The sequence below is a fragment of the Lagenorhynchus albirostris genome, chromosome 13 (genome assembly GCF_949774975.1).
Source record: "Lagenorhynchus albirostris chromosome 13, mLagAlb1.1, whole genome shotgun sequence".
In the NCBI taxonomy this organism is placed as follows: Eukaryota; Metazoa; Chordata; class Mammalia; order Artiodactyla; family Delphinidae; genus Lagenorhynchus; species Lagenorhynchus albirostris.
In genome coordinates, this window is record NC_083107.1 from 57,263,264 (window position 1) to 57,290,911 (window position 27,648).

The window sequence follows — 27,648 nt, forward strand, 5'->3', positions numbered from 1 at the left end:
GTGCTCCGCAACGGGAGAGGCCACAACAGTGAGAGGCCCGCGTACCGCAAAAAAAAACAAAAACAAAAACTCAAAAAAAAAGAGTTGGGAAAGGAAAAGTTTTCTATGAAGAGTGGTGAAATGGATTTCAGCAACACCCAAGAAGAAAAACACTAGGGTAATTGCAGAGGAAACAAATACCAGACGTGGATTTAGAGTCTGAAGAGGAGTTTTAATCCTGATTCCGGCATCCACCAGCTTTGAGGTGTGGGCTAATTTCAGTGAGTTTCAGTTCGCTCATCTGTATAATGAGAGATGAACCAGCAGATTTCTATGACCAGGGATTGAGAGACTTCTAGACTGGAGAGTGGAGCGTTTGGGAGGGCAGGGGCTGAATTTGAATGGAAAATGACGGATGCTATTTTGATGACAGACCTGGGAATGGGTGATTAGTAGAAGGACACTAATCATTGGTTTTTGTGAGTGATGTAGCATGAGGAACTATGTGTTACATAATCAGTGGAAGCTTAGCAAGGTAGCCAGAATGGCCTTCTAGGGAAACAACATTGGCAGGTGATACTTGAAAAGTTTTTCAACAAAACTGGCTAAAAGGTTAGGAATGACCAAGGAGAGAATTTCTCCTTTTAAAAATGGATGTATACATTTTCCATAGGGCAGAATTCAGACAAGAACTTCTATAAAGACCAATAGAAGAACTAGAAGAAGGCAGTTACCATCTAGGTTAGGAGTCCAGGATAGGGCCTAAGCATGTAAGGAGGATTGTAGGGAAAATAAGCATTCAGCTCTAAGAGACCTAATCCCAGTAGCTCATCCATAAGAAAGCGCCAAAAGTTCATAATATTTTTGGTGTGTTTTAGTTATTCCCCACCCCCTGACTAAAATATAGATCAGTCTGTTTAGATAGGGACAGTAGAGAGAAAAAAATGAATGGCCCACAATCCATTGCTATTATAATTCATTATCACATATAACTGTAAAAAATATAGTTAATTACATTATTGTGAAGACATTTCCTAGAACATCTTGTGCCATTTTAAAGGAGAGTTTTTATATTTTTTTATGTCATGGGAAGTGTCCAAAATATAACATGAAGTGAAAAATCATGACACCAAATTTTATTTATACACACCCACACATACATACACACCCACACATACATACACACCCACACATACATACACACACAATGTGGTCCAAATTATGCAATTGTGTATTTTAAAAGCTAAAAGCGAACATTTTGAAATGTTAAATGGTAATCTCTAGTGGCAGGCTTATGGGTGATTATTATTTCTTTTGCTTCATTTCTGCATTTGTCAGATTCTCAACGGTGAATAAATATGATGTTAACAAGCAGGAAAAACACTTTTAGAAAAATAACACAAAAATGATCTGAAAGCAATTTATATTACTTGAATTGTATTTAGTGGAAAAGAGCCCATGAAGTACAGACTGGCTAATGCTAACTTGTTCATTCTGCCAATTTATGATGTTTCACATGAATAGGGTCAGAATCAAGTTTTGCCTGGGTTATCAGGGAAAGCAAATGCCAAAGATATACACTGAAAATTTGATGTTAAAAAAATCTGTGGTATTGATTTCTACTAACCTACCCCTTGATAGTAGCTTTACTGAAATGCTTTAGTCCCTAGTCCCTTTCTTCCTTGCATTCTGTAACAGTAATTATGATAACCACTACTGATTGAGTGCTTCCCGTGTGCCATGTCCTGTTCTGTTTTCCCATATAATCCCCTGAACAACCTCATGATATAGATGTAATTATTTTATTTTTACTGATGAGGAAACTAAGGCATAGATTAATTCATTTGCACGACTTACAGGCAGTTCAATCCCAAGAGTCTCAGCTCTTAACACAATATTGCTCGTGGTCATAGTAGACCTAGTTGATATTCATTTAGCACTTAATATATGCCAGGCTCTGTGTTAAGCACCTTATATATGTTATCACGATTTATTTGCAGCAGTCAGAGATAAATACCATTTTTATAACCCGTTTACAGTGCAGGAGCCTTAGGAAGAGGAAGTAACTCATACAGGTTCATATAGTAAATGACAGAATAAGAATTTTGCAACCTGAGTCCCTTTCCTAAGACAGCATTTTAGGAGGTCATTTTTCCCCACCAGTATTGTAGAACCACTCAGAGCCATGGTCATGGTTACAGGGACCTGATTAGTCTTAATAATTCTGTTATTTATGGAAGTAAATTAACATTGGAATAGCTTAATAGACTTCCTGGAGAGCTTTCTTCATAACACCTTCAGGATAAAGAAACCTGAACCCAATCTGTCTTTCCAACCTTATACCCACTGGGTAAGTAAATTTTTTTTTTTTCTGTAAACCATAGGCCTCCACTGTGAAATACAAAATTAAAATCCAAACATATTTATAGAATAGATAGTGTCAGGGAGAATAAAAATTTTCCTCTACCCTTCTCGGTTCTTCTGGCTCGTCTAAGAATTAAATTGACATGAGACAGATTGACAGGAGAAAATTAAATTTAATTTCATACATACAGGAACCCAACATGCATGAGAGGGTCAGAGATCCCATATACATGAGAGGTTCCGAAGCAGAAAGGTTAAATGAGATAAATGCCGTCCTGAATTAAGGAATAGGAGCTGGACCCGGGGCTCCCAAGGTCAGGAGGGTCATTCATAGGACTGTAAGGAGAAGAACAGATGTTTGGTAATTAGATGTTTGCCCTGCCACACACATAACGCCACTTAGATAAAATTTATCTCTGGTCATACTCTTTTTCTGGGAAAAATCGCCAATTTAATTTCTTCTAGGTAGTTAATGGAGGGACAGTAGTTTCTCTTGAATCCACAGGGTCTTGATTGCCTTTAGCTGGAAGTAATCCTCATGCAACAGTGGGGAGGCTCATTCTGAACCCCTACAATAGTATGAAGGCATAAGAACTGATTGCTTAATCTAATGTAGAATACCAATAAAATATTAGACATGGAATAGAAATGTGAGATATAAAAATCAGCATCAATTCTTTAATTATTGATTTATTTAGTTATGTTCAAGAAAATTCCTGGCATCCTGTCTTTCAGAATATTTTATACAAATGCATGCAGAGAGAGATTGATTTGCCATTGAATATTTTGTGGCTTTGGAGAAAAGGAGGGAAGGAAGGAAAAGAGAAAGAGGATATGAATTAAAAACCTTAAGAAAGCCCAGCTTTATTTCTTGGTGTTCTATTTTTAAAGCTGGCCTCTTTTGGATAGAGATGCTTTCAGCATATTCTAGCTGCTGTCCTATAATGTTCTAAGAGTGAAATCTTTCCATTGCTTTCCAGGGAAACTCTTTACTTTGAACAAAGAATCTTGACAAAGGAGGAAGGACCAAAGGTATAAGTAATCTCTGGAGAGAGTCTAATGACAACCCAGGAATGTTGAAAATGTTCAAGATGAAGAGAGCTTTTGAAAAGCATGGAAAACCAACTGTTTCTTTGAAATTCAACAGCAACAATTTCATCTAATTTCAAATTCTTATAAAGGGCAGTGGCAAATTGAGGATTTAACAGAAGTTTCTAAAACTGAACTAAAATGTTTTATGTGTTCAGTTTGTAGAAAAGATACTCGGTGCCCCAAGGTACTCCTAACGTTATCCTCAACCTTGAGAAATTTGTTAAAACAACTTTTTCTAGAGAATTTGACCTTTTTTGTTCCCTTTAAGGAATACAGTGAAGATCTCAGATTACAAACAATCCTAACAAATTAAGGAATCAGTTTAAAAGTTGGTGAGAATCCTCCATCATTTTGTTAAAAGTGCCTCTCTCATGGAACTTGTCACAGTGTCAGTATTATTAAACAATAAGGCTAAGATCCATTTGGATGTATTTCAACATGGTGCCCAATGCTTGATCCACTTTGTTTTTCACTAAATTGACAAATCGTCTCAGCGTGCACATGTAGGTAACAAACCCGGGATCCTTATTAATTTAGCCTTCTTAAGACTGAAGTATATATTAGCTGCAGGGAAATAAAGCAATGGTAAGGTATACATTTTATACATCAGAAAATTATGGACATTTAAAATACATCCATATCATTTTCTCTTCGCAAACTTTACTCTTGTGATTTCCATATTAGCATACCATCATAGGATAGAACCTTTTGGGGAGGGTGTTGGCTGCCAGAGTTCCCAGCATATTACTTATTGGAACAATAACTCTAGGATCTCTGCAGTGTCTCTTTCAAGTGGTCAACCAGCATGTCTTCTAAGGATGGGAAGGTAGCTCTAAAGCTGACAATTGATTGCTAAAAAGAGAGAGATCGAAAAAGAATTACACTTGTTCCTATTTTGCATTTGAACAAATGAATTGGTTGCCATTCAGATTCAAAAGCAAGCAGAGGGAAATAAAATAGAGCAAGGTTCTGCTGGACAATCCCTACTCCAGTGCTCTGTGACACTGCCCTCTGGTATGCCCCAGAGAACAGCAGGATTTTAGCTGTCCCCGCTCCTTGCTCTGCTTGAAGCAATGATTTCAGTTACCACTTGATAATGCAAAGAGATCAGTGCACGGATGACAAGTCCTCCTGGAGAATTACTTTGATTCAGCTACTTTAGCAACTCTCATCTTCGGAGTCTATTTAAATTAAAGAATAGTACCATCCGGATTTGTCAGGCTCTGCTTCATACCAGGAGCTCCAGGAAAAGTACAACTTCTGTCCCCTTTGTGTATCCAGCTAATGTGGTGAGTGGACACCTGTCAGGGCTGGGACTGGGAAGCTAACCAGTATTTCTCTTTATTTAATTGTAGCTGATTTGGAAAGTTGTGTTCGTTTCTGGTATACAGCAAAGTGATTCAGTTTTTATATATATATATATATATATATATATATATATGTATGTATTCTTTTCCAGATTCTTTTCCATTATAGTGTATTACAAGATATTGAATATAGTTCCCTGTGCTACACAGTAGAACCTTGTTGTTTGTTTTATATATAGTAGTTTGAATCTTCTAATCCCAAACTCCTAATTTATACCTCCCCTCTTTCCCCCTTTGGTAACCATAAATTTGTTTCCTCTATCTGTGAGTCTGTTTCTGTTTTATAAATAAGTTCATTTGTATCATATCTTACATTCCACATATAAGTGATATCACATGATATTTGTCTCTGTCTGACTTACTTCACTTAGTATGATATTCTCCAGGTCCACCCATGTTGTTGCAAATGGCAATATTTCATTCTTTTCTATTACTGAGTAATATTCCATTGTATATACATCTTCCTTATCCATTCATCTGTCAATGGACATTTAGGTTGCTACCATGTCTTGGCTATTGTAAATAGTGCTGCTATAAATATTGGGGTGCATGTATCTTTTCGAGATAGAATTTTCTCCGGATATATGCCAGTACTTCTTATGCGTTTTGCATCTTTAAGTTTAGAGTTCTGCACCTGGAAAGTCCATTATGTGAGATGTGGTCCCAAGCTACATCTGAGAGTGAATTTGAGGGTATTGCCCATTACTCCATTGAGTATTTTCTGACCTCCACCTCTCACCTGCCAGCTGCCCCTTTGGGTGACTGGGTGAAGGAGCAAGTAAAAACTATAAAGTAAACCACTCCTTTTCAACTAATAACGACTCTTCCTAACATCTTATAGTCCTTTGCAGAATGGTTTTGCATGCATTATATTATTTGACCTTTGCAATCACGTGTGAAGTTTTATTATCCACAGTTGTTGAATGATGACACCCATTATCTGATCATCACGACACTGTGAAGATTATAGTCACTGCGAAGTGAGTTTCCTTATCCATATTTGATAGATGATAACACTAAGGTCTAGAAAGATGCCAGAACTGGCCCACATATCTCAGCTAGAAAGTGACAGAGTCAAGATACAAATCCAGGGTAATTGGAGTCCTAGTTTGGTGCCCTGGACAGTTCAATGAAGGAAACAGTAGATTTAAGTCATGATCTAGTTCCTCTTCTATGACCGTCTTAGAATGGAACCTTAAACAAACTCCCAAGTGAAGTCATGCCAAGAGTTCCTCACCAATAATCTGAAAAGGACGTAAAAGTATTATTAGAAATAATATGAAAAGCAGTCTGTTCTTATCCTATTTAAAATGTTATTTGGGGGGGAATTGTTTGGGGTCACTTATGGAAAATGTTGAGAATATATGTGTCGGTCTTCTCTGACTGCTCCTTTCTTTCCCTAATCACCAAGCAACTCACAAAGTCAAATTTTTTTTTTTTTTCTTTTTGCGGTACGCGGGCCTCTCACTGTTGTGGCCTCTCCCGTTGCGGAGCACAGGCTCCGGACGCGCAGGCTCAGCGGCCATGGCTCACGGGCCCAGCCGCTCCACGGCATGTGGGATCTTCCCAGACCGGGGCACGAACCCGTGTCCCCTGCATCGGCAGGTGGACTCTCAACCACTGCGCCACCAGGGAAGCCCACAAAGTCAATTTTTGAAGGGAAAAAAAAGGCTTAAAATGGGCCAGGAATTTAAGCCAAGCGATACAAAGGCAACGCATAGCAAGCATATCTTTCCTTGTTGGTAGAGAGAAATCAATGCCGAAAAGAGCACTGGATAATGCCCTAGGTGGTGTGAAGAGAACTGTTTGCTTTGCAAGGGCAGCAGGCATAACCCACGATTAGAGTCCTTTCCTTTCCTTTTAAATGAATGCCATGAAGGAAGTGCTGCTTCTGATTTTTTCATGAGACTTTATACTCTGGGAAAAAGAAACCTGCCAAGGAAGCCAGGCCTGAGGTAACATCCACCAGAAATGCTTAGCCTGTCAAAGCACGACATCAACAGCCCTTGATCCTGAAGGAGGCAGTGAGTGTTCTGCCTGGGGAGAGGGAGGGATTGAGGGGTGGCGGAGCTAGCCATCACAGCAAGGGCACTTAGCTTTGATGCAAATGGTTTTCACTGTCTCAGGGCCATGCAGCACCCCAGTTTTCTGTTTGGCAGTACTAACAAAATTTGAAACTTCTAACTGAAAATTCACCCCAAACATTCTCACAACCTTTTCTTACCCAAGGAAACGGCTTTTTCTAGACTACGATTTTATCCTGAAGTTTGTTTGTCGTTGCTGTTGTGTTTTGTAATAACAGCTTTATTGAGATATAATTCACATACCAGAGAATTCACCCATTTAAAATATGCAATTCAGTGGGTTTTATTATAGTCTCAGAATTGTGCAACCATTGCTATAATCGATTTTAGAATATTTCCATCACCCCCAAACGAAATCCCATGCCCATTAGCAGTCACCCCCATTTATCCCCCAATCCCCAGCCCTAGGCAACCACTAATTTACTTCCTGTCTCTACGGATTTGTCTATTCTGGACGTTTCATATAAATAGAATCATACAATGTCTGAACAGTTGTGTCTGGCTCTTTCACTTTAGCATAATGTTTTCAAGGTTCATCCATGTCAAAGTGCAGGGGAGGAAGAATAATTTTCCCTCTACTCTTCAGAGTTCTTGGCTGAGATCATGTAATAAAAGACAGATTAACAAGAGAAAAACAAACAAGTTTGTTAACATGTGTACATGGGAGATACCCAGGGAAAAATGAGTCATTCTCTGAGTTGGCTTAAATGTAAGCTTGAATACTGTCTTAATCAGGCTCGGGGAGAGAGGATATTGGCTTCTTAGGGGAGAGTACATGATTTTTAGGAAAGATGAATGGACCCTTAGAAGAAAAGATGGGAGATAGGACAGTTTGTGACAACGTTTGCTTGGTGTCTACTTCTAGTCTCCTCTCCTGTGATAAGAGTCACTTTCCCTGGTTGATGAAATTCTCAGGGAGGGAATTTATGACATTTGAGTTCCTTTTGGAACATCTGTCTTTAGGCAGATGGGAGAAGTTCAGAGACAGCGTCTCCCTGCCTTTGCTATTTTTACATACCCCCAGCTCAAAATAATCAATATACCAAAGCAGTATGTTTGGGGGTGACATAGTAACGCTACTTTTTAGTAGCCTGTATCAGAATTTCCTTCCTTTTTATTGCTGAATAATATTCCATTATGTGGATGTATCACATTTTGATTATCCATTCATCAGCTGACACACATTTAGGTTGTTTCCAACTTTGGGCTATTATCAATAATGCCGCTGTAAACATTCATGTATAAGTTTTTGTGTAGACATATGTTTTTAAATCTCTTGAGTTCCACCTAGAAGTGGAATTGCTGGGTCATATGGTAACCTGATTTTTAAACTTCTGAGGAACTGCCAGACTTTTCCAAAGCCTCTATACCATTTAACATTTCCACCAGCAATGTAAGAGAGTTCCAGTTCCTCTACATTCTCCATATAGCACATACTGTTATCTGTTTTTCTGATTATAGCTATCTTGGTGGGGGTGAAGTGGCGTCTCATTGTGGTTTTGATTTGCATTTCCCTGATGACAAATGATGCCGAGCGTCTCATGTACTTATTGGCCGTTGGTTTACTTTCTATGGAGAAAAGTCTGTTCAGATCCTTTGCGCATTTTAAGTTGGTTTATTTGTCTTTTTTGAGTAAGAGGAGTTTATCCTGAAGCTTTTAACATCAGGTGTACTGGGGATTCAATTTCAAACTTGCCTTACCTGATGACATCACTCTATGATCAGAGAAATTGCCAGATATTTTCCCTTCAGATGAGGTCGGTCCTGGGTCACTTCTTTCTTGAGTCTGATTGTGGCTTCCAGGTGGAAAGTTTCCAGTTCCACAGACGTGGCCTTTGACTGACATGGCTCAGAGGCTCTCTGAGAGAAAGAATATAAGACATTAATTACTGTCTTCTGTGGCAAATGAAACCCTTAGTTCTTCTGTTCTCCAAATAGAACCTCTGTTGTCTAAAAACCTAGCACCAGAATTCTTATCTCTCTGAGAAGGAAATCACTCTGCTGCCCAGAGGCTAAAGGTGTTTTCTCATCTGTAACTATTAAGTTTGCTTGTGGAGACCAGCATTTCCTGAGAGGAGAAAACGACAACTTTATGTGCTCTCTATAATCCAGAAAAGAATACCAGTGAAGGACAAAGTTAAATGTCTCTCCCATGCTTCAGCCTAGATAACTAATTAGATCTAAAATTTAGCTTTGACCCTTACTTCCTCACAATGCTACCTATTCCTTATTTAATACATTCTTCTAAACGTCTGGCCAGACATGCTGATTCTCCATTAGCCAGCTCCCAGCCACATTATTAGAATCCCTTGAAAAACTTTGTAGAACTGTATTCGTGCCGAGGCCCCAGAACCAGAGACATTCATCTCACCGATCCGGAGTGTGCCGAGCCCAGGCATTTAGAGTTTTCAAAGCTGCACACATGATTCAAATATGCAGACAGTTCCAAAACATGAGCCCAATTACCACCAGCCTCTTCATTTATTATCTGTAATGAAAGAACCCTTTATCCTGTCGAGATCAGCGCTTCTCAAACTTTTGCTTGCATCAGCGTCATCTGGGGATCTTGATAAAATGCAGATGCAATTTGGTGGGTCTGGGGTGGGCCCTGAGATCCCGCGTTTCTGACAGGCCTCCAGGTGAAGCCAAGGCTGCTGGTCGGTTGCTCGTATTCCTTAGAGTTGGGGAGCCCTCGTGTGTTCATGGTGCTTTTCAGTTAATCCTAACAGGACCTTTATCGCCTCAAGGATTTGCCTTTTCATGACAGCTGCCATCGAATGTAATATGTGCTGCACTCCTTTTAAAAATAGAATTGAAAATCTATCGTTGCTCATCCAGGTGGTCTTTGTTAACATAAAGATTAAACAGTAAACCTGTATATTACTTCAAAATAATGATTCAGATCTTTTAAAGTGGTCATAAAACTACTGCACAGCTGAATGAATAAGGACTGCGTGGGTCACGTAATTGAAAGATGTTGGTCTTTGGAGCCAGTTACAGGAGTCTCGCTCTGTGACCTTGGAAGTTACTTAACTTCTCTGAGTCATTGTTTCCTCTGAATCGTACAAGTTGTAGAAGTCGCTTCCAGGGCTGCTCTGAAGATTGATCGGCGAACTAAAACATGCAAAATGCCCATCAGTCCATTGACCCCTGAGTACGCCTAAAAAGAGGCTAAATCTTAAAAATCAAATAAATTTTAAAAGAGAAATTATAGCGTCTACAGGTGTGAAATCCTCACTAAAATCTTTTTTATTTTATGAGGATTTAGAAAGAGTCTCTTCTTTTTCATCCTCCACCTCTTTTCCTCACTTCTCCCAATATCAAGAGCGGTCTTAGGGAAAAGAAACCACAGAAGGACTAATTGAGGCTGAAATTTGAAGAGACTGATAGGACTTTGGCTTAATAATGAGAGATCAGAATGTATTTTGAAGAGATTTTCTTTTTTAGCTCCCACTAGTAACACCATGTCTTTCTCTTCTTTCTCACAGTTTACCTGAGTCACCACCTGATATAAGAACTCCTTACTAGAATGTTTGAAGATGTTTGGTCCTTTGAGACCCATCAGATAAGAGAGAGACTTGGAAATAAAGTATAGATGTGGGCTTAGTATCATCAAAGGAAAGGCACTGCAAAAATCAAAAGGAACAACCTGTATTTTTCCACTAAATAAATTGATCTTTCTTAACCAAATGCTTTTTTTTTTCCTAGAAGTGGATCCAAAATGCATATCCATAAAAATTTTGGCCATCCTGACAAATTATTTAATGTTTTAATGTTATCATGAGATTTGTAACTCGTTGCTAGTTTCTAGGAAACATAATTGTTATAGTATACTCTTCAACTTTAAAGTGATGTAAAAAAGATCAAGTGAGAAATTCTCCTTACCTTCTTCATCATAATTACAGTAGCTGAAAATTGCATGACACAGTTTTCTATCTGTTCCTTATCAGTGTAATAATAGTGCAGGGGTTGTTGTTAGATGAAGGGCTGGGTCTGCCTGACTATTCCAATCTTGTTTTGGTTAACCTGTTAATTTAAAGAAATAACAACGCTACTGTATTGCACAGGGAACTATACTCAATATCTTGTAATAACCTATAATGGAAAAGAATCTGAAAAAGAACATGTTTATATATATACGTATATACACACACACACATATATATAAGGATCTGAAAAAGAATATATATATGTATACATGTATAACTGAATCACTTTGCTGTACACTTGAAACTAACACAACATTGTAAATTAACTATACTTCAGTTAAAAAAAAAGAAAGAACAACAGCTATCTGACTGCTTCCCATTGGTAAATGGAAGCAAAGTACAACACAACATGAATCTGTGTTCTCAGAGAGAGGGAGTCTTTGGGACAGTGCAAAAGCCCTGTGAATGTGGGAATCGGTGTGGCAATGGGGGGCAAACTGGAGGATCTTTAAGATCCCTTCAGTCCTTGAGATATAATTTCCACTGCAGAACTGTGAGGAACAGAGAGGTATACTTCTGCTGATTATCAAGCTAGTGGAACTGGGTTCTTCACCAGATAAACGCCATCTCCTGTAACATCCCCAGTGATGGAAGAAGCAATGACAGTCCCTTTCCTGTATTAGTTAGGCTCTGGAAAGTGAGCAAAAGACATCGCAAGGATATGATCCTTTAAAATTTATATAGGTTAATTTCACCTTCTCCACCTTTGCTAAGGGGAGGGATAGTTCTGTTCTGAAGCAAAAAGTGAACATTACCAGTCCCTTCTGATTTTTGCCTCTTGATTCAGAGGGCTAATTCATAATGATTGACTTTATCTTGCCTCTTTAAATTGACTGAATTGTCCTTTAATAATCAAGTTTCCTATTAATAGCTTTACTGTGCAAGAGAAGCAAACTCAATATATAATTTAATGGCTCCTCCTGTCAAGGGCACTACTGATTGTATTACTAATGATTTTGAAATAATATGCCATTATGCAAATCCCATTCATTTTAGGCATCTTTGCCAAGTACCTACGGAGGTACTGTTTTCTTTCCCTTCGTAAGTTGAATTTCCAGTGTCATAGTTATCCAGTACTGAAACGTTTTCTAAGGATTATGATCCCAGTGAATAGCGATAGTCTACTGATAAATTTTATATGCTTATTTTATTATACAAACAAATTGGGTGGGACCCTATATTTCTCACATTCATCAGCTACTCAGAGTGTAGAAAATAAACCTATAGCAGATTAACTTCACCAAGGATAAGAAACACTATGTTATTTGGGTTTTTCTATTTATTTGTGAATAAGTGGTCATGTTGCCCTTTGGGAATGAAACTGGGAGCCTTTCCTAAACAAATGCTCGCCCTATTAGCAAGACTACTACAACCATCTATTTCTACAATCTAATAAAATATGAGATGTGAGATAGATTGGAAGTACAAGATGGAAAAAGATAAGTCAAATGTTTTAAAGTAATATATGCAAGAGCATTGCAAAATGTACCCTACCATGAAGTGCCTTGATTATGAATTTGGGACCACTGGGGCCAGAAGACGACAGCAGGGCCCTTCTAATGCCCACCAATGTTTTCCCACTCGTGGTCATATTATGCTGGTGACTTTAGCAGAGAGGTACAAGTATAATTTATGATTACAAGGCAGTAAGATGGAAATTAATACCTAAAACACATAAGTTGCATGACAAAGAGGGTAGACGTTTGGCAGGTTTCTGAAGAGTAAATTTGATCTCACTTATAACATCAAATTCAGTTCTGAAATTAACACACATATCATTTCTTACATCTTCTTGCGCTTTCTCTAACATTTTGTGTTTTTTGGATATTGAGGAATGATCAGATATCCTGGTGTAGTCAGGGCAGGCTGTACATATATATACAGCCTGCCCTGACTACACCAGGGTACTTATATATATATGTATATATAAAGTAAATGGGTGAATTCCAGAAAAATAGTTCTAGAAGTTAGACAGGAACTGTTCACTATACACATGTGGTTGGACTTTTGTCGTACTGTTGGTAGTTTTGTAAGTAACTAATTGCTCTTAAAAAATGATTATTGCTTTAGTCATTGACAGCTGCTCATCTGGCCTTTGAGGACAGAGCTGAGATAGAAAGGCACCGTCATGCGCTCCAACTCCTTAGTAGTGAGAAATGGGGATGTGAGCGCTATGGGGGATGTTCTTTAGCTGAGGAGCAGCGAGGAGGTTATGAGGCTCCCCAAAATCAGAAGCAATCATTTGATCTCACTTAGCATTAGGGGCTGGGAAATTCAGAGAATTAAAAGCAACTTCTACCTTTATTCTCCTTCATACAAGAAAAGAAGACTGGTGCTCTTTGGCTTGCATAGGTCTAAATGAAACTTGAGGGCTTTGATCAATATTGAAAAAAAAAAGGTTATAGACTAATTTCCTTCCAGAAGACCTAGAAAATTCCACCAAAACTAAATAATGTCCATGACATTAAAACTGTGTGTCTTTATGAAGTCATTGTTTTAAAACCTTTAGTCAGGGCTTCCCTGGTGGCGCAGTGGTTGAGAGTCCGCCTGCTGATGCAGGGGACATGGGTTCGTGTCCCGGTCCGGGAAGATCCCACATGCCGCGGAGCGGCTGGGCCCGTGAGCCATGGCCGCTGAGCCTGCGCGTCCGGAGCCTGTGCTCCTCAACGGGAGAGGCCACAACAGTGAGAGGCCCACGTACCGCAAAAAAAAAAAAAAAAAAAAAAAAACCTTTAGTCAGAAATGTTCTTGGCCAATGGTACTGAACAAAAAGAATATTTTCAAGGACAAACAAGTGTTTGGGGGCTCTGAATAAGTTGTAATACATGAAGTGATTAAGCCCTCATTAATTAGAAGGTAACATTAAATTTCTTTTCAGAGTCATCAGGTCTTGTGGGGAGTTGAGATTTGCATAATATTTGCATTTTTCCTACCTACCTGTCAATCACAACCACAGGATAAGGCAAGAAGCTCTAAAGGATGGATTACAGGAAGAATTCTTAATGAAATGCCTTGGTGTATCGGTGGAGTTCGAAAGTAGGGTAGAGTGTATTTTGTCAAAGTTGAAGGTCAGCTTTGGGAGGGAAGAAAATAACTAGAACATCATGACTCCCCACCCCCACCTTAGGAGGCTTCCATCTTTAGAAAGACGAACAAAACATGAACAACTTCCCCTTGTGATCTAGGTGGAAAATCTGACTCACCTGAAAAAGAGTTTGAGTCTAGGACATTGGGTGGGGTAAGATAAAAGACTTTTATTTTATTTTGTGATGCTCTTATGCATTTATTATTTTAATAAAATTTTATGGTAAAAATGTTATGTTTGGAAATACAGTAAAGCAGAATGAAGGCCCCCAGAAATGACCCTTATGCCTGTTACTCAGATATAACCTCTGTTCATATTTTGATGTGGTTTACTGATTTGTTTCAAAGGGTTGAATTCCAGAGCACAGCTCAGACAATCCTGTGGTTAAGGCATTTACTAAATAAATCTATTTTTCTTTTCTTATTATTGTGATCTATGTTTTTCTGCTTCCCATGATGATGATAAACCTAGTAGTAGTATGAATGCTGTATTTTGGCTGAAACAATTCTGTGGTCCTGGGCAGGGCAGCTGTGCATTGGGTGACCTTTCCACTCTTTCAGACCCATCCCACACCCATTCTGGAAGGACAGTCTCACGGTCCAGAAGTTTCTCAGTTGCTGTTTGTCTGGAAGTGCCACTCGTTAACCTTGCTTTCCTCTTCTCTATGTTCCTTCTCTCCTATTTCCTATTCCCCTTGTTCGTCAATTTCTATTCTTCTCTGTTTCAGCAAAACAATATCAGTCAAGGTAATTGATGATGAGGAGTATGAGAAAAACAAGACCTTCCTCCTTGAGATTGGCGAGCCCCGCTTGGTGGAGATGAGTGAGAAGAAAGGTGGGGGAACTGCTCCAGGGCTGAGCCCAACAGCTTCTGCTGGCCTGTGCCACCCCTGGATGCCTGCACTCTCCAGAACGTGACTTACAATGCACACATCCCTCCACCTATGTAACGGGGCATAGATCTCCTCTGGGGCCACAGGGAGCCCAGCCTGGAGCTCCAGCAGCCAGTTTGGGCCACTCTGCACATGGCAGTCTGAGCTACTCATTGTCAGTGCAGTCGAGCCTGGGAAAGTTGGTGCTGATGCTTCCTGCACCCACATGAAGCCAACTTTCTGATTTCTCTTCCTAATTTGGGATACCTCCTGACTGCTCATTGAAGCAGGAAGAATTTGTAAAAATGATGGATTAGAGGAAACTTAACGGGGCCAGCTGAGAGTACCTGGATGCCCTTTTACATACTCCTGGAGGTCCATGTGTGGCCAGTTCTCCTTCCATAACATCACAGTAACATGCTGCTTGGTGAACACCTAGCATGAGTGTGTGACTCCAACCATTTGTTTTGCCTTTGTCTTGTGTTCCCACAGGAAGATCATTACCATTAGAATATTTGACCGTGAGGAATATGAGAAAGAGTGCAGTTTCTCCCTTGTGCTTGAGGAACCAAAATGGATAAGAAGAGGAATGAAAGGTGTGAGAGTATACAAAGACATACCAGCGAGAAATTGTACTCTTCTCTCTGTGTCTCCTACTCTCACATTTAACTCTCTCCTCTTCCTCGGCTTCCAAGTACTATACTTCCTCTCCTTTGAAGCTTTAGCCATTTCATTTTCCTGCCCATATTCACAAATGCACCAAACAATGTCCCTTTTCTTCAGAAAATGCCAGCTCACCTTGATTGATACCAGATTCCAGAAATACTGGAAGAGATTTCTGTAATTCAGAAGGGATGACATAAAAGAATGATTTCTGGGTTTAGTTTTTCACTATTCGGGAATCATTCTAAAATTTGATTCTAGCTATTAAATATCCCCTAAAATGTTAGTGATGGAGACTACTTAATGCCTATTAGTCATGGTAGATGGGTCTAATGGCAACTAATAGGAAATTTCAGAAGAATTCAATAATTAGTCTAATTTAGAGAAGCCAGTTTTCAAAAAAAAAAAAAAAAACTTAGAACAAAGATCCTTAAAGAGTAGTGGCATTAATATCCTAGTGTTCATTTTGGCAAAATATTTTTCATATCATCAGATATGATATTTAAAAGAGACCATATGTATGAAACCATGGTCATATCAATTTTCTTTAGTAGGAAGGATATGGTAGTTCAGTAAGAACTTAGCCCTTACTTAAAGCCGTTCCTGTCTTATGCTTCAAAATCTTTTGATTCTTGTAGAATTGACACATTTCTAACATATAGAATTTTTTTCTAAAAATAAAAAATAAACAGCAGTATCCTTATAATTAGATTTTTGTGTTGATTTGTATTTATATTTTTAGAAACTATTTGAAGAAAGAAGCCATATTTTTTGCTGTCTTTGATTTTATATCTATTTTATATGGCCTACAGTTGAGAAGGAAGGACAGGAATTTTATATCAGCTTTAAAAATAGTTTTTTTATTCTGAATTATTCCGAGGGCGTCCCATAATTACCCTCTAATAGTGGTCATTTTATTTTGTTTGTTTGTTTTTGTTTTTTGCGGTACGCGGGCCTCTCACTGCTGTGGCCTCTCCCGTTGTGGAGCACAGGCTCCGGAAGCGCAGGCTCAGCGGCCATGGCTCACGGGCCCAGCTGCTCCGCGGCGTGTGGGATCCTCCCGGACCGGGGCACGAACCCGTGTCCCCTGCACCGGCAGGCGGACTCCCAACCACTGCGCCACCAGGGAAGCCCTAGTGGTCATTTTAAAAGCAATGGTATACACTTAATTATATATATATAAAATGAGCATAGTACCTATTAATAGCTCTTATTAATTGCATTTAAACCATTGATGAAGGCAGTATAGATGATTAGGTGACCACTTTGCAAGAAATGTAAACTTTTACATGTAAAGAAAAAAAATCAAATACAAAGGACTAATTCCTATACAGACCCAACATTTGGGGGAATTTAACTAATCCCACTTTTGTAAGAACTCACTGGCCTCAGAGTCCATCAGAAAACAAACAAAAACGAAGTTGTCCTGACTTAATCATGTTCAAAAAGGTAACAGGAGCCTTTGGAATGATGGAGAAAGGAGCACTGGGGACCCATTTTAATGCAGCCTATTTAATATGCTCCACAGACAGCAGGCGGAAGAAAAAGACACTAGAAAACTGTGCCGATTTCTTACAAAGATGGGATCAAAAATGCCTCATTAACATACAGGAAAAAGCACTTACTTCTGAATGCAGTCCTCCAAAGGACTGCCTTTCATCTCAAGGAAGAGCATCTTGAATACACCTCTTTCAATTGTCATTTTGGTAAAATATGCCTTCATATAAAAGCAAATTAAAATTCCTTGATAGCACTATTTGCTTTTGATACCCAACAAGTGGATCTGTGTCACCATAAATAAAATTACTAACTTGTTTTATAAAGTATCCTCTAATGCCACTACCAGTAGAGAGAAAACTGGTCCTGAAAAGGTAATTGTAACTTTCCCATCTACAACTCTAGAAGTAATTTATTTGATACATTTAGTCAGGTAGCTTTCACCAGAATAAAGTGCTACAGCTATAGTCTGGGTTTAAAGCACAAAACCTGAAAGACAAATTATGTATGTCAGGCCCCACACCCCACCTCCGCTGCCCCAGGCCTTCCCTCCCTGTCTTGTCAGTTTCTGTGGAATTATGTGTCCACAAGAAGCTATCTGGTTGTCGGATTATACCGTGCAGGTCATAGATAAGGACACACAAATAAGCACTGATTCCTGGGACGCAGATTTTGAGGATTTAAAAAACATAAGCATTCCCTGCTGACCAAAATACCATGCAAATAGAACCTCCAGCAGAGAACTTCATCTTGGGCCAAAGTCTCCTTATGGGCGGGGCGGCCAAAATGGAATTTCCTAAGATGTTTTCTGTTTCTATTGAAAGGTACAATCCCTGAGATCCTGGATGCTTTAAGACTTCCATATGTTGAATTCGCTAACTGCCAGGCACTTATTTCAAGAGGAAGGCTCACTCAAATAAGGTTTAGGATTAACTTCATAAAATATTTCTACTATATTTGGCAAACTAGATGTATAGACTGTGTGTAAACATATGGTAGAAATGTTTTCTTAAATGTCAAGAAATAATATATAAAGTGAATTGTTTATATATATAGAATCAGTCACACACGTTTGCAGAAATCAGTTCTGGGATCATCTGGAAATACTCCCAATGCCACATTAACTTGGCGTGCACCAATTTTTTAGTAGCAGCTCCCTACCACTGTAATCAGATCTGCCTGGATTTCTTTCTGCTGATATTCCTCTTACTTTCATTATTCATCTGGTCTCTTATTCTGTGTTTGTCTTTGTCTGTTTCCTTCACAGCCCTGTTATTGAATGAGCTTGGTAAGCATTTCATTTCTTGCATTTCCTTTCCATTTTTCTAGGTTATTTTCTATTTCTGTCAGGTGCTACAGTAGCTTTCTGACTTATTTTTTATTTCTGCTGATTTATTAGCAAGATTGTTGTTTAGAGCCATTGGCCTCATAATTTTGTGAAGGTTGGGTAGTTTACATTCTGCTTTGGGTTCAGTATGACCTTTTACAAAATCAGTGCGTTCTTAGGTATGCACAAGAATTAAATTTGTACATTAAAGCTCATAGTCTTAAAAGATTGATCAGCGATTAAGTCATGAATGGATGTTTTCATATTTTTCTTAATTGTATATACAATTTGGCAAGTTTTTGTACTTTGGACAGGCTGTCAGGCGGTCTGATGTCACTGGTATTTGTTATTTAGAGTGTAAATGAAATGAATTGTAACATTTCTTTCTTTTTTTCTTTTTTAGGTGGCTTCACAATAACAGGTATGAATTTTTTAAGTCTAATGAACCAAATTTTATTTTGTACCGTGTGTTGTTTACATTTTTAAAAATTATTTCTCATTTTTATTTCCTTTTAATGAAGGAAAATACCTGTATGGTAAGACAATTTTTTAATGTTCTTTATTTTCCCCCAAATACCCTTAATTATCAAACAAAAACCACATCTTACGTGCCCTGCATTAACGTTTAGCTGTGACACATGGTGTGCTTTTGCTGAGTTTACACATTTAACATTTTACACATTAACAAGGTGTATGCTGTGTTTACTTATAAGCAGATTTGTGTGGAGAACCTGTAATTGGTCATATTTTGACACTGATCAATTTACAGATGTTCTCATAGCACTGATGATGTGAGTGTACCTTGCTAGATGCTCCAGAGAGTACCAGAAGAAATAAAACGGTTGCTCGTCTCAAGGAAACAGAGGAGTTGACATACAAGCCCACTCCATGGCCCAAGCTCAGGGTCCTAATCATAGATAATGCCCTACTGGGAGAAGATAAAGCATGCCTTCCCCTCATCCCACCACACCAATCTGCGAAGTTTTAGCATTCTTAACATGGTAATGAGTACTATGTCTGCCACTTGCAGTGGATTACAAAGTGCTCTGTAAAAACTCAAAATGTCAGTCAAAAAGTTTAAAACCCTTAATTTCATAATGGTACCCAGCCGCTGTTGATTGCATTTTTTAGCCAGCACGACTCTAAAGCTATTTCCTTACATAGAGAAGAAAGATATTTCCTTACAGCATCCTCTCTTTTGACCCTAAATATTTTCTCACCCTTTCAGAATCATCTATGTAGATTTAGAGAGGGAGATACATATCAAATGGTAGGCCTGATTTGTCTGAAGCTGCAGGTTGAAGATGTCCTTAAAGGCCATCCTAATGGCCGTGGCATTTTCCAATATAATTATGCAGATATCTATATTCTAATTATTTTTTTCTGAAACCAGATAGCTAAACAAAATATTTAGAAAGGAAATATTTTCAAACATTCTAAGTTTGAAAATGTTATGGTGTGGGGTGGTGTTAACTTAAACCACCATCAGTGTAAACTCATGATCAAGAAGTTTCAACATGATTCCGTCCAAAGCGGAACTTTCTGAACGCGTCCAATTTCACATGGGCTATTGCCCTCCACTTCTTCTCTCCAGACACGGCATTTAATGACAAAATGATTCATAGACTCTCGGAGACATAGAAATTGAAAAGGATAAAAATATTAAATAGAACAAGTGCTCATAGAGGATTTCTTAAACCTGATTCACCTGACACTCTCCTAGGTCAAGTCTTCCAAATTCTGTGCTGCCAAATATGCTATTTTTGAATCCGAGTGAAGGAATTTACATTTACTTTTAAAACTTTAATCTTCCTTTTTTCATCCCATCATTTTAACTTATTGAAATCTTTTTGGAAATATTCTGATTCTATCACCCAGTAAGTTAATGATCCTTGTGAGCTTTGAGGAAGGTAGAAATTCGGCAAGCCAGTCTTCATGGCTTCCTTGAAGTAATTTAAAAAAAAAAAAGTCACCCATTTGAGGAATAGTATAGTATCTACAGCTCCCTCAGCCCTATGCAGCCTGATAATGAGACCTTAACTAAAAACCTTTAGTGGTAGAATGCCTTGTTAAAACGCATTTATGTGTTTGGATAGCTTCCTGTTTTATCATTGAATATGTCAGGAGTTTGCTTTTAGGGCCTTCCTTCCATTGAAACATCTTCCTTTTTAGTAACTAGGTAATGGGACCCTAATTTTCTTTTCTCAGAAATTGTTCGTATCAAGTTCTAGAATACCCCACCAGTAACGTCCAACATTTTCTGTCTCGGACACATCACGCATCCAAGAGGACAGAATCACTTCTTTCAAAGGTTTTCTATTACTTCATGCACTTCATTAAGCTCTTTCTTATAGTTTGAACCTTAATCTTCAATAGCAATTTTCCTGTTTTACCTCCTCTTCCCAAAACCTGAAATTGATGCAGTTAAAATGAGAGAAAGTTGCAGAACCCTCTGGGAATTTCCACATTGGCCTGTTCCTCTCACTTTACATGATCCTTCTTCTCCGGAACCAGGCCAGAATGCCTGGGATCCACTCTCTATAGATGCCTCTGGGGAAAGTTCTAAAATTTAGGTCTACACAGTGAAAACCAGCTGTAAGGCCTGGAGAGCTTTTCTTTGAAGTCAGTTTGAGGCTTTGAAGTCAACGCTTTGAGACGCAGGGGCAGTAAAGGAAAATGAATCTAACTCTTGGACTTTGCCTGCAGCTTTTATGCAGTCTTGTGCAGCTAAGTGTGAAAATCTAAAGTTGAAGCAGGGTATATGGAAATTGAAAAAGTCATTTGGTCCACAACCCAGTACCTCTATTTCAGAGGTGTCATTAGTGATGGACATTAAATGCTGGAGGTGCTTTTGGAATTTGCAAATCTTCACCTGTTGCTCTCAGACTTTGCCTCATTGAAAGGCCCTTGTTGGGACCTGTGATGTAATTCCCCCTTGACCCTCCAGGCACATAACATGATAACCCCCTGTACATTATAGCTCATTCGAATTTGGAAAGTATTTCTTATTCATTATATCATTTAATCCTCAACCTTATGGAATAAGATCTTTTGTTCTCATTTATAGGAGAAGAAATGAAGGTTCAAAGGCGATCAATCTACTCCAGTCATCCAGCCAGGGCTCAGAGCCCAGCCCCCTAACTTTAAGTCCAAGGCCACGTGATGACTACCTTAACCCAGCACCTTTAGCTCCTTTCTCTCAACTTGTATATTCCTACCTGCATCTCAATCCCTTTTCGATCCAAAGCCTCGCTATGTCTCTGAAATGCCATCAGTATGAATTCCAGTCAAATGAAAAATGAGGAGGACCCCAAAAGGGGGAAACTAGAGTACATTAATTTGGATATTTTTAACAAAATTAAGCATTCTGGCTCAATTTGGAAAAATAGAGGCATGTTTCTGTCCCCAAACAGGCAGCAAAAAAGTTCCCTAATTAATTAAAAGTATGTAACAGTCAGTATACCTTTTTAAAAGTTACTCTTCCCGGGGCTTCCCTGGTGGCGCAGTGGTTGAGAGTCCGCCTGCCGATGCAGGGGATACGGGTTCGTGCCCTGGTCTGGGAAGATCCCACATGCCGCGGAGCAGCTGGGCCCGTGAGCCATGGCCGCTGAGCCTGCGCGTACGGAGCCTGTGCTCCGCAGCGGGAGAGGCCACAGCAGTGAGAGGCCCGCATACCGCAAAAAATAATAATAATAAATAAATAAAAGTTACTCTTCCAATCATATTACGCTCATCACGTGAGTTTTCATAACGCACATGGCTTTTTAAGGAAGCCAAGCTATGAAAATTCCGACAGTTAAACACACTTTAGTCACTCCAGTATATAGGTTAGAGAAACAAATCCCCTTCAAGTTTGCCTTCATTGTACAATTGAGAAAACTGAATCCCAGAGAAAAGAAACACCTTTTGCCCAAGTTTAGATGGAAAGCATATGGCAGAATTTGCAGTCCCAGTCTCATGATTCCAGGTCGGTTCTGGGATCTCTTGGTAGAAGCGAAAAGCAGGTAGTCAGTTGAACCAGGAGTTTCATGAAAACCCTAAACTAGGTAATCCAGCCAGTCACTGTGACAATGGTGAACCCTTGTAAAACCTGCCAGTGTGTACAACCTTCTCCCATTCAGACTGCCAAGGAAACAAATAAGCATGTTCCCTGGTGTTATGTTGCTTGACCCTCACACAGACCTGTGATATGGACAGAGCAGGCACTATTATCTCCATTTCACACATGGGGTAACTGGAGAAATGGCCTACTTAAGGCCATGTTGTTGGCACCACGAGGCTACCTGTCATCACACCGAGTGCTTTTCATTGTTCCGTGATGCCTCTGGAAGCAGGAACTTGACGGGCATGGATACTCCATCTCAGACACCTGCAGGAATCTGGCTGCAACCCTACTGTGGGGTGTGTGCTTTATTCACACAATCTGATTGGACTCCTAGAACACCTGCCCCGTTTATTTACTTGCTCACTTCTTCAACCTACATAACAGTGACCTCTGACCACTCAGTCCCCAAACTAACATTGCTTGCACTGGGTGCATCTGGGCGTGACATTCAGCTTACTAATTCCACAAAGCTCTTCTGGCAAATCAGTGCAATCCAGTCTGCTGACTTTCTGCCTGTCCTTTTGCCAGGCCAACCTGTCTTCAGGAAAGTTCATGCTAGAGAACATCCGATCCCCTCTACTATAATCACCATCGCAGGTACTCATTTCATCATGGTCCTTGAAAACCACAGTTTAATTGCCTTCAAGGGTTCTTTCGGTCTTTCGACATTAAAGTGACACAGTTCACCCCCATTACCTCTAAAGCATTGCTACACAATGCCGTGGCTTCTCTGCAGTTGGGGGTATGATGAGTCAGCAACAAGACACCACATCGGCCCAGGACGGGATGCATGGTGGAGGGGGAAGCATGGACCTACAGAGAAGATTGAGTCCAATAGCCTCTCAAGTTTCAGTATACTCCAGATTTCTTGCAAATCTTGCTTCTTCAACATGGGTCTTTCATTGCAAATGTCATGAAATGTCTTTAAAAGCAAGCTGTCTCTCTTCCCAGAGTCTGCCTTTCCTTCCGCCAGGCAACATGATGTTAGCCAAATATGCACAGATGACAGTACATCTGTGGGGTTTCTCCAGAGGGGAACATTGACAGGGTGACTAAAGGATGACAAAGCGATCCCAGATCGACTGTAGGATTAGAGCCCGGGTGTGAGCCCCTTGCCTTAATTTACCAAGCTCTGGATAAGGACACGGATACTCACTCTTCAGTTGTCACCATCGCCCATCACTGGTCATGGCTGCAGAAACACTTCTGCCTGCTGCAGTAAGACTTTGCTCGTTCTCGCATCCCACACCCCCATTCAGTAATCATGCAGCCCTGACTGCAGAGTTGTTCCAGAATATTCCTCATGGAAATAAAGTACCAGTCTCTTTAGGTTCTAATCAAACAGACAAGCCAGGTGCTGAAAAAGAGATCTCCGCTCTCAGACTTGTCAACACAGATCTGAGTGAAGGATTAAAATAACCACAAGCAAATTGTCCCACCACTGGCCTTGTACCCATTTCCAAATTTTACATTGTTTGTTGAGACAAAAAATTGCAAATGCATTCAAGAATATCCACAGTAGCTCCTCGGGTGCAGATCTCCACGTGGGTTGTATTGTTTTCTAATAGAGATTCGTGTTCTCAGCCCTTCACCTCTTACAGTGATGTGGCTTCCAAATGCAGCCTGATCAAGAAAGCATTAACAGCAGCTTTCTCATAATTCTGCTTTTCCCAGATCCCTGGTACCTATTAGCTATTGTGATGTGTCATTTGCAAAATCAGTTACTCAGGGGAAGGGAGGACCCCTACCAATGATTTCATCACAGGATTGTTTTCTGTCCTGTCAATACTGATTTTAACCATGGCCGTTAATTATGCATTTGATCTTTAAGTTGGGTTGGTTGGTTAAGACCATGATGTTATATAATTTATTATCAACTTCTCAATAAAATATGATGAGTTTAAAAATATGTACATATATATGTACATATACAGATAAACAGGATTACATAGAGAATTTCCTCTACCTGAGAAGCAGAACTAAAAGCACAGCATATGCATAAATAAGGAAATGAAACTGACTTGGCCACAGTAAAATGAACTGCATTTGATCCAGCACTCAAAGTGAAAAAAAAATAGGTGATCAAAAAATGTGCCGTTAAACGATTTCCCTATTCAATAAAAGATACCTAAAGAGAAGACACTTTAAAAAAATAAGCTTAGCTCTCTTCTTTGCCAGTTTCAAAAATCTGGATCACAAATACTAATTTATCTGTATCATTATAGAGCAATAGGATTTATCCAGCTGTCTTCTCTCAGTTACATATAAGTATAATTATCTCTTAAATGTTCACGATGTTTATTAAGTGAAAATATCCCTGACCCTACCATGACACTAGGCCTTTGTGCTTTGACTTCTTTCTGCCTGGAATGCCCCTCCTTCCTCTATTACCTCCTAGCCAGCCTTCCCACCACCTTCACCTGGCAAGCTCCTATACATGCTTCAAGGCCAATTTCAAATATCTCCTCTTTCCTGAAGCCTTCCCTGACTCCTTTGGTCAGAGGGAGCTACTCCCTGACCCTGGACCTTCAGCCCCTACCTTGCTGTACTAGAAGTTGTCCCATCTATATGCCTCACTTCCCACTAGACCATGAGTTCCTGGAAAAAGAGGCGGGGTGGGAGGGGCCTCAGTATGCTGACATAGTGTAGGAGTGCAATGACGTGTGAAATGAACAAATGGTCTTTACTATATGCATAGAGCAAAGAAGAGGCTTGTCTAACAGTGAGTTGGACAGTCACATGACAAATACTTATTGGGCACCTACTACTTTCCATACATAGTAATAGGCTCTGAGGGATATGAGGAAAATCCAAAGAGCAATGAGACATATTGTTCTATCTTGGTAAGTTTACACGTTGGATATCTGTATGTAAAGGTAGTTTAAATATTAAAAAGCAGTATATTAGAAGTGTCCATGTTTAATATGTACACACAACAAATATTCAGAATTAATTTAAGGTTAGAGTGGTCATTCCTAAATAGGTCAATTGAGGGATATTTCATGCGAGAAGAGGTAGGGTTTTGAAAGGTAAGTAGGATTTAGCTAGATGAAAATGGGGAAGGTTTTCCAGATGGGTAGACAGTGGAATAAAGTGTGGCATTAAATTCAAGTCTAGCTTGGAGCAAGAATGTAGAAAGTGATAGAAACAAGGTTCCTGCTTTTCTTTAGGTTAGTATAAAATCTGTTTAAATATTAATTCCTAAAATTTTGTTCTTTCGCATACCTCTTTTACAATATTTCCTTAGGCCGCATACCAACTATGCTATTATTTACTTCATGCAATTTTTTGCCTCATGTTTTTACTTCACTCGATTTGTTTAAAAAAAAAAAACTTTAAGTTACTAACACTAATAGAAAGCTAGTATTTATCACGTAGAGAAAGTAAGGTTAAAATTTTTAGAATGAAAAAAGTTATTACTTCTAGCTCAATGCAGTCAAATGCTCTATGCCTGAGAGCTATTTTCTCTTTCGTAAATGGTAGAAACCCTAATGTCAAGAACTAGTTACAGACCTGACAGCACCAAACTTCTTCATCATAAGGACTGAAGGAGGATTAAAAAGGGAATAACCTTTTCACTCACTATGTGATTTGATTTCATTTACTACCATGTCCGTTCATTTAATACCATGTTCCAAATCATTTCATTTTGCGAAATGCGGCTTTCAACAATGCCACCGCATCACCTTTCTTTCATAATTTCTCTATTTTTTTTTTTACCTAAATTGACTTGAATCCCATTAAAAGCAACTTCCCATGTATAAGTAAACTATTAAAAGGGGGACATAATAAATATTCTCCCCCAAATGGCTTTGTAATTCAAATTAAAATCTAAGTTGTAATAGTTTTACTTCTGGAAAAATAATTCTTATTTGACTAAGTCTCCATGTCTCTCAGCCAGGGTTATGAACAAAGACACTAATAGAACCTGCTCCTACGAAAACTCTAATAACATTTTCCTGGGCTTAAGATCAGAAAGCAGTGGGCATCAAAATACGATTGGTTTGAGCATTGGATAAATGGGACTTCACATACCTCAGCTCACCCCCTTGACTACACACGTAATTTCAAGGGCAAGTCATGGGGACACCAATCAAAAACCTTTGCCTTCCCTTGGGTCATAACCTCCCAAGCCTACTCTGAGAAATATTATAACTTTTACCATTAGAAGTAACCTACTTGCACCTCTCTTGTGCATCTGCTAACACTTAGCAGACTTTGGCTAGTCCAAGATCGCTTATTTTTAGTCTTCTTCGAATTTCTTTGGGGCCCTGTAATTACTGGGGGTAGGAAATCAGATTCTGAAATATATTTTTAGGAAGACACTATTGAATACATAGTAAAGAATTCTTTGATATGCTACCTTCTGCTTTTGCCTTTTGCTTGGTTTTGACACTTCGTATGTAAAATGCTAGCAGTGCCTCTAGCCCAACTGCTCCATGGCTCAGTAATCAACAACTGGCCTAGGAACTAGTCTTCTGCATCATTTGCTAGAGCATCAAATGAAGCCACCAAGGCAGGGTCCCTCAGCAGAGGGAAGCCATGTGTGGGTGGGATGGGATGGGAGATGTGGACTCCTGCAATAGCTGATGCCTAAATGCAAAAGGCAAGGAGTTTGGGCTAGAAGTCCCTCCCTTCCTCATCTCTCCTCAGTCAACAGACTCCCGTTGCAGGCAGTTTGCCTGGAAGGTTCTAGAAGCAAGGGCGTCAGGGCTGTGGTCTTTCTGTACCACCAAGACTACTTCCTTGGAGATGAGGTCCATTCAGCTTGACTGTGAGGGGAAGTGGCCTGTCTTGTTCCAGCATCGTGAGCCTGAGGACAGGAGGCTGAGTGGTTACAGGAGTACTGTTTGTCCTTCACATGTGTGTGGCCTTTTCAGTCTGGGATTTATCCTAATGACCTTCACACAGAGAGGACCCAACTGTGAGCTCCCCCTCATTAATGGACTCTCAAGTCCATTAGCATTTTCTGAGCACCCACTAGCCTCTCCTGGATTGTAAGCTACATGGTGGTTCCGGAAATAATCATGCCCCCATGGTGAGTAAGTATGAACTTCCCAAAGGCCTCACCCTCGCTCTCCCTGTTTCCTTTAACGTTAACATGGTCAGGGTCCTCCCAACCCATCTCAGCTTTGCACCAGAGGGAGGCAGCTCTGGAGCGCAGGCGTCTTACTGACCCGTGGGATTCGTGGATGTTTTGCTTCTTAACTTGCAGCAGGGGCTCT

The 27,648-nt window shown here is 39.6% G+C and overlaps 1 protein-coding gene across 3 annotated transcripts in view; it reads left to right on the top strand.

Moving 5' to 3' along the window:
• Positions 1-27,648, top strand: part of SLC8A1 (solute carrier family 8 member A1) — a 412,805-nt gene that overhangs the window by 313,776 nt on the left and 71,381 nt on the right. The window contains exons 3-7 of one of the 3 annotated variants that reach the window (XM_060168805.1): positions 14,688-14,794; positions 18,259-18,279; positions 18,722-18,739; positions 18,840-18,854; positions 22,952-23,020. In XM_060168805.1, the coding sequence (XP_060024788.1) occupies positions 14,688-14,794; positions 18,259-18,279; positions 18,722-18,739; positions 18,840-18,854; positions 22,952-23,020 (230 nt within the window). Of the gene's footprint in view, positions 1-14,687; positions 14,795-15,323; positions 15,428-18,258; positions 18,280-18,721; positions 18,740-18,839; positions 18,855-22,951; positions 23,021-27,648 lie in introns of all 3 variants that reach the window. The other 2 variants (XM_060168807.1, XM_060168806.1) reach the window with 2 other exon arrangements.